We start from the raw sequence: 10,342 nt of genomic DNA on the forward strand, positions 1-10,342 counted from the left end.
GGTCAGTGGCTGTCGTTCACCTGAAAGGCACAAGTGAAAAAAGGGTGTAGCACTGCTCTTTATGTTCTCAGCGCGGGGCAGTATGCTTGCCAGCGCGAGGATTCGCATGAATAAATGTCTAATAGTGCTTTAAATTGGGTTCGAGAAGGAGCGTGTACAACCGTCGGAGGAAGGTCATTCCACGCAGCTACTACACGAAATGAATAAGTTTTGTCTAATGAATGTGTGGGCCCTGAGCTTGAAAATTTTCTTCCTATGTCTGCGCCGGGTGTTTGCTGGGTTAACGGTAAAAGACCTGTTTGCCAAGCTTTGTTCAAACAGGACGTAAGTAAGAATTAGGTCCCCTCGGAGGCGACGGTACTCCAGGGGAAAGAGATCAAGCATCGCGAGACGCGTTTCGTAGTCCACGAATTTGAGGCCGGCAACCTTTCTCGTGGCAACTCGCTGGACACGCTCAATGAGGGTGACGTCTTTCGTGCGTTCTGAGTAGACAACTTGGTTGGCGTATTCCAGGAGCGGTCTGACATGGGCCCCATAGAGCGTTTGGAAGTCCATGCGAGTAGAACGGGAGAAGATGCGTCGGATCAACCGTAAAATGGCGAATGCCTTTTGGGCCGATTTCTCATGGCGCAGTGAGAAGGACAAGTTTGAGGAGACCTAGATGCCCAGCTCCTTTTTAGCATCTATCCTAGTGATGTTCTCTGGTCCTTTCTTGCCTTGCATAACAAAGACATTCACTGAGTATCTTCCAAACGACATATGGACGCACTTTTCATCTTTCAGAGGAAGGTGCTATTCCAACGACCACTGCTTGGCAGCGTCTACATCCATTTGAAGGGCACTGGCGTTGGAACTCCAGGATTTCAAGTCGACCGCAAAAAGTAGGCTTGGACTCGTAAGAACGTCTTGGGGGTCGTTGACGTAGATCAGAAACAGGAGTGGTCCCAGGACGGAGCCTTGATGAACTCCAATGGAGACCGGCGCTGGAGAGGAGTAGGTCGAGCCTATTCTCACTCGGAATGATCTGTCTGATAGGAACGCCTTGATCCAGCGAAGGATTTTACCTTGAATCCCGTAAGACTCGTGTTTGTGGAGCAGCGGGACGTGTGCGACCCTATCAAATGCTTTTAAGAAGTCGAAAAATATGGCATCCGATATGAGCCCTTCGTCCTTGGCTTGGGTTAAGCTGTCCATAAACACGAGCATGTTTCTCCGGCGAGAGCGGTTTGGGAGTAATCCGTGTTGAGCTGGAGACATCAGATTGCTGGAAGTAAGGTGATCTAGGATAGCTCGCTTCAGATTGCGTTCCATCACCTTGCATGGCACGCTAGTAAGCCTTATAGGCCTATAGCTGCCAGGCGATAGTCGGTCACCAGTTTTGTAGATTGGCGTGACTATCCCTTCCTTCCGAGCAGAGGGAAGGCGGCCTTCGTCGAGTGACTGACGAAACACCAGGTGTAAATGATTTGCCAGTGTGGAGGACGTTTCCCTCAGGAGCCTTGGATGGATCTCTTCGGGCCCCAACGCGCAGAATGGGTTGATCTTGTGCAAGAGTTGACGAATGTCCTCCACCGTGATCGAGGCTATCGCCCAAGTTTCACGGGTCGCTTTTGTTCTTGTCGGTCAGTGGCTGTCGTTCTCCTGGAAGGCACAAGGATTACTATTTATGTTCTCAACGCGGGGCAGTATGCTTGCCAGCTAGAATACATGCATGTGCAGTGTTCGCACAAGGGAAGGAAAATTTGAATGCTACGACCTGTTCCTGATGGACTAAGGTAACCAGGCGATTGAGTTCAGAGTATTGGTTCAAACTTTTGAGCCCCGTTTAGGCATCCCGGGATCTTAACGACGCTGGGAAATTGTTCCACTAGACTTGTCCGCCAGAGTTATGATTGCCTCACCGGACAATAAAATTTGGTGGGTGCAAAAAATATCGATGTAGAATAAATTGGTTTTCAAATTGAGCACATACGCTGCAAAACGCAATATTTCGGCGGAGGATGGAAGCGCACGGGATGGAAGAGTTAGAAGTGAAGACAAATGGCAATTTTCGTCTCCAAAGATATGGGTAACATTGGGACTGAGCGGACTCGCTGAACGGGCGATAACATAGGGAGTTAGACGGAGGGCAGCAATAGTTTCTATCCCAGCTGATAGATCCAATCATATGATTTCTGTTATGAAAATGGGGGTTATTTGGAACGAAAACGGCAGACTAGTGCACGGTTAAGCAACAGCTTCCGAGATAATGAATAGGCTACAGGTTAATAAGTGAACTAAACAGAAATGTCTGACTATGGATCGTCATCATGGTGATTGGTGTACAAGCCAGCGTTGTGACTGGTTAGTTGAGTGCAAGCCAGGAAGCGCGCGCGTTCAAACTGCATTCGTGGTCAAGGCAGAAAAAAACGAGTTAAATGGTTGAAGTGCGTAAAATAAGGAAAGCTGGACCATCAATGCAAGCGAGAAAATAGCATTAACCAATTGAAAGAATTTGCCGTGAGTGTTCTATGCTCCTCTGCTTGAAAGATGTATACTGTTATATTTATAAAATGAATAGGTTAAGTTAGCATCACAAAACCTATCCAGGTGCATTAAAATGTCCTCCATCGACCTCCTTTTCTTCACAGAACAACAGTTTTACAAACAAATTTTTTAAAGAACTCGAAAATATGTTTTTGGAAATCTCGATTATAAATTAACTGTAGTCCGGGACGTGTATGCACATTCAAGACTTTTCGCACCCAGAATATTAAGTTGCCTTCCTCTTAGTCGGTCCTACTTTACGCCACACAAGACAGCAAAAATGTGGTGTCCTACGAAGAAACGTGTTATCCGGGAAAGTCGGAGGAGATAGACGACTTCACTCGTGCTTGAACTGCGGACCAGCATGTCCTCGACCAAAGCTTATCCCAGATGGCCATCGAGCCATGGGAGTCTCTTAGTGCAAAACTTATGCTAAGCAGCTAGGCCTCCTATGGAGTGGTCGTTTGTTGTGGTATGGATCACGTGACTTAAATTGGCCAACCATTTGCATCCCCTTAGATTGTGCATGAATCAAATTCCCGCCAGCCACGGTCACTGCTTTCAGCTCGAAGAAACGATTGCTGCATGGCAGAAGTCGCTAGCCTTAACTGCTGAGACTCAAGAAATAATAAGAACCTTGAGTTTTATGTGTGTGATGATTTCAGAGAACAAGATGTAACCATCCGTCTACCGTTGCTTATTGCTAGCGCAAAACCGGACTACGTAGATAGAGCAGAGGTTTTGCTTTATCTACGTAGTCCGTAGACGCATGATTGCGCATAACCGCATCAGGAAGTATGCGCGGATCGCCACGGAAGAAAGGAACACTTGTTTGAGAACGATAAAACCAGCTCGACTACAAAAACTCAGTATAGCCATTTAACGAAGAGTTATATCCGCTGCGGAAAAGAAGCGAATTATTCTAGAAGCCAAGTTTTCAAGACTGATCAGAAACAACAAAAATGGTACCATCACCACCAACAACGAGGCATGGATCAAGAACCTCTCTAGCAAACGATTGACTGCTCAGAAACAGGATGTTCTTGTTAAAGGACTAAACTTCGATTTCAAAGATGCCACCAATCTAGAGTTCTTGGCCAGCCTAGAGGCGGCTGTGAAGTCCGCCGAACTGGATGAGAATGCTCAACAACAACTCCGTCAAACTGTGGTACCGGCCATCACACGAAACAAAACTCTCAATCTTCTCTCAAACAAGGAAAGGGAAGCATTAGAAAATTTGAAGAAAGATGAAACCATCATCATTTTACCTGCGGACAAAGGACGGATGACCGTTATCATGAACAAATCGGACAACGTAGGCAAAATGAAAGCTCTGCTCAACGACACTACCACGTGTCGCCGTGTGGAGGATGATCAAACCAAAAAAAACTTGCAAACAAAATCAACCGGAGCCTGAAGCGACTGAAGGACCTCCAAAAGATCACAACCGAAGAATATTGGCGAATGAGAGCCAGAGAATCCAATGCCCCACGCTTCTACGGACTCCCGACAGTACACAAGGAGACCACACCACTAAGGCCAATTGTGTCACTCCCAGACACACCAACCTACAACCTTGCAAAGGAACTATGGAGAAAGGTCAAGTATCTCATCAATGAATCACAACACTCAATCAAAAACGCACAATAGTTCTTAGATAAACTGAAGAATGTGACAATAGAAGAGAACGAAACAATGGTCTCATTTGATGTCAGCTCACTGTTCACATCAGTGGACCTTCACTCCGCAAAGACAACAGTCGCTGAACTACTGGAAAGTCATGGACCTCTCAGTGGATCTCTAAGGAAGGAAGACATGTGTGAATTTCTCAGCCTCTGTCCGACCACATACTTCGAATTGAACGGTGAATACTACGAACAATTGAAAGGAGCACCAATGGGTTCACCAATTTCAGGGTTCATCGCCGAGATCGCAATGCAAAAACTGGAGAGGACCGTGTTGCCGGACATCAACCCGAAGCTTTGGGTACGTTATGTAGACGACACTTTTGTCATCATCAAGAAGAGAGAACTACAACGAGCAATCCAATTGATAAACAGTGTCTCCGATGACATCAAGTTCACGATGGAAGAAGAAAACAACAACAAACTGGCGGTTTTAGATGTCCTCGTCACAAGGTTGCCGAACGGACAAATGCAAACGGAAGTCTACAGAAAAGCTACGCACACGGATCAAATTCTGAGCTACCACAGCAACCACCCAAACTGCCACAAAGAGAGCTGCATCCGGACACTATTCAAGCGAATTGAAACACACTGCAACACAGTAGAATCTAAAGTAAAAGAAGAGAAACGCCTATACAGAATCTTCCAAAGGAACGGTTACCCAAGGAATTTCGTCTGGAGATCTTTGAGAAAATGCAATTCAACCAATGCGACAACCGGAAACACAAGCAAAACAATCACAGTACCATATATCAAAAACATTTCGGAGATGACCGCCAGCGTACTACGACAGCATACCACAAAAGTGGCCCACAGACCGACTGGCACGCTGCGACGAGTACTATCAAAACCAAAGGGGACACTTAATGCGATGGAAGAGACAAACGTAATCTACAAAATTCAATGCAACTATTGTGAAAAACACTACGTGGGACTAACAGGGAGGAACCTGTCAACCAGAATCACCGAACACAAACTCGCCACCAGGAGACACGACCAACTCTATCTCATCCCTGCACACGAAGATGGAGGACACCATTTCGATTGGAATAACGTCAGAGTACTAAGACGGGCAAAAACAAAGAATGAACGCGAGTTCATGGAGGCGTGTTACGCCACTGATGGAGCAATAAACAGGCGCATTGAGTGTGCTCCTGCCTACCAGCCTCTGAGGACAAAGGAAATCCAGAACCACAGAACCCGAGGCCAAACAAGGACTCAAAGAAGAAATCAATAGAACAGCAAGCTACTAAAAATAGGAGGCACGCCACAAACCAACAGAGAAGCCGACCACGACGCAATACAGATCGAGAACGGGCCAATCAGAATTCAGGTTACAGTGCAGAGGCGGCTCTTTTTAGACTATATAAACGCAGGCACGGAGAGAGGAACTACCCAACCAACAGCGCACTAAAAATGTCTCCTCGAATGGTGACGAAACGTTTGCAAAGCAATTGCCAAGCTCGGCGAATAGATCAACAGCCTCTTGATCAATTACCAACCAATAGACCCGGGGTACCAATATTCCATTACATTACCAGCAGATGGCACAGTGTATTGCCATGAGGATGCAATGGACTTTTGCTGGTGCAATCCCATCTAAGGCGAGGTTGCCAACGCCCTGCACACCAGGGATAACCGTGAGCCTCGCGGAGTCCCTTCGGTCTACCACATGCATATATATGTTTAGACCAATCTGAGGAATGGATTTTTTTGCATTTCTTGATGCTGCCCGACAAAATAATAACACGGACAGATCCAGACGAACTATTGACAAACAACAGCCGAGTAAAATTTCAGGCTCAGAACCCGCAACGACGAGCGATGCACCCATGCCACTGGAAGGTTGGGAGTATGCGAACCCACCGTGGCACGACGCAACAAGTCTATCCTCGCTAAAAGGCACACCCGTCCACCACGCGCGGTTTTTGCCCCTCTTGCATGCTACCAGACCTGCTGGGTGACAAGAGCCAGGCGGTCATCACTGCAAACTGTCCATCAATAAATAACTACAGCTACCGGATATTTTATCCGGTTGGGAGGAAGTGAAACCAGTAAAACGGCTCAGTGATTTAGAACCAGCAAGCAGTGAACAGCGAGTGGAAGAGGTAAGTCAAGGAGGCAAAAGAAAAGGCAGCTACCCTTTGGGTCAACGGAACATATCGGAGGTGTTGAGAGTCTGTTTACTATGGCTGAATGACGATTAGGCGTTAGCGTGAACCGCCCTGTCATGTAGATTCACGGATTCACGGATTGATACACAGGATCGAGGCTTTTGCCCAAGTTTCCCGGGTCGGTTTTGTTCTTGTCGGTCAGTGGCTGTCGTTCACCTGAAAGGCACAAGTGAAAAAAGGGTGTAGCACTGCTCAGTCGAGAGGTTATAGGAAGCACTTCACGGATTCACGGATTCACGGATTGATACACAGGATCCAGGCTTTTGCCCAAGTTTCCCGGGTCAGTTTTGTTCTTGTCAGTCAGTGGCTGTCGTTCACCTGAAAGGCACAAGTGAAAAAAGGGTGTAGCACTGCTCAGTCGAGAGGTTATAGGAAGCACTTCACGGATTCACGGATTCACGGATTGATACACAGGATCGAGGCTATTGCCCAAGTCTCCCGGGTCGGTTTTGTTCTTGTCGGTCAGTGGCTGTCGTTCACATGAAAGGCACAAGTGAAAAAAGGGTGTAGCACTGCTCTTTATGTTCTCAGCCGTAAAATGGCGAATGCCTTTTGGGCCGATTTCTCATGGCGCAGTGAGAAGGACAAGTTTGAGGAGACCCAGATGCCCAAATCTTTTTTGGCATCTATCCTCGTGATGTCTTCTGGTCTCTTTTCACCATGCATAACAAATGCATTCGCAGAATCCCCTCCAAACGACACATGGACGCACTTTTCATCATTCAGAGGAAAGTGCCAGTCCAACGACCACTGCTTGACAGCGTCTACATCCATTTGGAGGGCACTGGCATTGGAACTCCAGGATTTCAAGTCGACCGCAAAAAGTAGGCTTGGACTCGTAAGAACGTCTTGGAGGTCGGTGACGTAGATCAGAAACAGGAGTGATCCCAGGACGGAGCCCTGATGAACTCCAATGGAGACCGGCGCTGGAGAGGAGTAGGTCGAGCCTATTCTCACTCGGAATGATCTGTCTGATAGGAACGCCTTGATCCAGCGAAGGATTTTCCCTTGAGTTTGTGGAGCAGCGGGACGTGTGGGACCCTATCAAATGCTTTTAGAGAAGCATCACAGAGTTGTTTATGTAGATAAGCGGGCCGTGGAATCAAGCATTCAATTTATTGCGCATCTTTGGACTCACTGTTTGATATGCGCACATTGCGCGAGGGGTGGTAGAATGGTTCTGAACAATGAGGATGCAGGTACAACTATTGTACGGAAACAGTCCTTCAATTTGACCTAAAGCTGCCAACCGCTACTGACGAAATATGACTTTGATTAGCTGGCTCCGTGTACGGCGTCGCGTAAACTATGAGTGGTGATGAGTTGAAAAGTTTACACTAGATATAAGTGAGAAGTTTTCATCGGAAGCGTCACACATTAAAAATGACACATCAACTGGAACTGCTGTTGGGGATTTGTTATTTGCGGAATTTGTTACAAAGGGCACGTAGTTCTAAGGCGTTAGGCTCAAGGTTCACCTTCAGTAAAATCTGTGAATAGGTAAGCGGGGCAAACCAAATGTGTGGCAGAACATCGAACTGGCTATAGCCGAGTTAGTCATAACTGTGTTGATTCCCAGCGGATAAGGAGAAGTTCACCAGGAAGCGTGTGGGGTTAGGAATCTATTATCTGCGTTGATACCTGAGCCTGCCCTTATCTGGCCCAGCACAAACTCACTTATTCCTATTCAGTGCTTTCTTACATCATGGCACCATAATATTTTTGATCTCAGCCAACCTCTAGATCCATGACCAGATGAAAAGCTTATATCTTATCTGGATTGATTTGACAGTCCGCGTTAATCATCCGCTTCTTTAGGTGAAGTCTCTGCCATTTAAGTCAAAACAAAAAGACCCATGCCACCGCTGCAAGTTTACTAAGCCATGATTCATGCAGTATGGAACCTAAGCCTTATTTTGTGTTTTCGCATGAATGACTGCAAGTCCTTCCGTGCACAAGTGCTTACAAAATTGTAGCGGTAAAACGGTGCGGAATAGAAAACAGTTTTACTGGAGTTTGTTTGTATTGTGCGACTTTCATGCTAGTGAGATAACCTCAGGAGGCTCTTAATACCTAAAGAAAAATAAATTAGCCCAAATTCTAACTGTCAGGTAATCCCACGCTCATGAGCTGCAGACAATGCTGTTGGGTCGAGAAAAAATTGAAATGTAGATATTTAAGATAACTCGGAACCAAAACAGACAAAAAGTGACTACAAAGTATGGGAAAAAGAATCCCAAAGAGAGCAAGTTTTGATAAAAATTCCCAAACGACGAGCAGACTACTGCATACGGGTGGCGAGGAGATTAGGGTTGGTGTTGATGCCCCATGAGAGGTCACAAATAAATTAAACAGGAGAGACAAAGAGGCGGCACTGGAATACTTACCGGGAGTGTATGGGGCGACTTCGTGGGCTAATCCAAATCATCAGCCCATAATACATGACGAAACTCAACAGTCATCCAAAATCATCTTGCAGAAGTAGAAAGCCCGCGCAAATGAGGCTTACTTAACCGGTTTTTCTTATGGTTATTTTAGCCAAAATTTAGACAGGCGGGAAGCTTGAAAATAAGTTGACAATTACTCAGGTTAGTTTTCAGCTGGAAACTCGTCAAACTAACTTATTTCCAACATCCTGCGGGTGTGTCAGTCGCCGGGAGAAAACCGAAATTGATTTGGCCGTAACTATGTTTTTTGAAGTGAAGGAATTAACAGGTAGAATAGTCCAGTTGCATGCTTTGGTGACATGTTGCTCGCGACCGCTGATCATAGCTATTGATGGTATACATCTCGTACTCTCGGATGAAGTAACTGGTGTGCCGGGTGATCACTTGAGGACACGGTGCAGGCAAACATCATGATGCACAAACCATTTCAAATGCCATTCGCGTGCTATTACCGTACTGGTCATTATTCGGACGTACGAACCTGCGCTGCTCATGAATGGTCCACTTGCGAGTGGTGCGCATGCTGTGAACATTTTGGTGTGAGAAAGAGCTAGAGTAGAGTTCAAAAAGTGCGGTCCTTTTGAATTGTTAACCGGGAAGGCAGTCATACAAGATTGGAGGCAATTTTAAATATATGTGAAGTTGCAACAGAGGTGTTGCTGAGGTAGAAAGAGAACGAAGTTGAAAGCAAATCTTGCGCTCTATCCATGAAGGCGGCAGCTGGATACCGAATGAAAGGTCGGAGTGGCAAGAGTTTTTGATCAGCTCAGACACAAATAAGCCAATTTTGATAGCGGATTCTTTGAGAGCGCCTGACAGCCAAACTGAAGAGTACTCAGGACGCTGGCCTGCGGGTAAATGCCAGGAAACAGCCCGCCCGTAGTTCGGGTGGATCGTTTGGACACTGGGCGGCTCAAGGGGAATTTGCCGCTGGTGGAAAATCTGTCAAGGATCCTGAGATGAGCTTTCACCAATTCGAAGTGGTCACTATGGCAGTTTCGCGGAAAAACGGTACACAACTGTCGGTTTGTCAAAGATTTCAACACCATTGCTGCTCCAATGTGCGACATTCTGCGCCAAAATAGATAGTTTGAATTGGCCACTCAGATGCACGAGACCTTCGAATCTCCTCCATCACCTCATCTTCCCAAGCTTTGAACTTCGGAAGTGCCCGTTTGGACGACCCGGTTAGTTGATATCGACTCCACCTAGCCAATGATCTACAACGCCAGGATCACCAAGCGGACCAAGAAAACCTACAATCCAATATCTGTTTCGTACCAGCTTGTTTCCTCGACCAGGCTGACGCCAAGTTTTTATTTCTGTGTATATTAATGCATATTATCCCATTTTATTTCCCCTCAAACTCACTATTTTGTGAATCTCCTCCCATGCCTCACCTTCCAAAACTCTGAACTTCGGAAGTGCCCTCTTTGGACGACCTGGTTAGCCGATACCCACGCCACCTGGCCTATGATCTACAACTCCGGGATCACCAAGCGGACCAAGA

At 46.4% G+C, this 10,342-nt stretch overlaps 1 protein-coding gene across 1 annotated transcript in view; it reads right to left on the minus strand.

Annotated features, from left to right (window-relative positions):
- Positions 1-10,020: 10,020 nt before the first annotated feature.
- Positions 10,021-10,342, minus strand: part of T265_04744 (hypothetical protein) — a gene marked incomplete at both ends in the record, with an annotated part of 5,537 nt that continues 5,215 nt past the window's right edge. Inside the window, one exon of the mRNA XM_009169557.1 lies at positions 10,021-10,154. Within this exon, the coding sequence (XP_009167821.1) occupies positions 10,021-10,154 (134 nt within the window). The remainder of the gene's footprint in view (positions 10,155-10,342) is intronic.

This window comes from Opisthorchis viverrini (genome assembly GCF_000715545.1).
Source record: "Opisthorchis viverrini unplaced genomic scaffold opera_v5_79, whole genome shotgun sequence".
NCBI lineage: Eukaryota > Metazoa > Platyhelminthes > Trematoda > Opisthorchiida > Opisthorchiidae > Opisthorchis > Opisthorchis viverrini.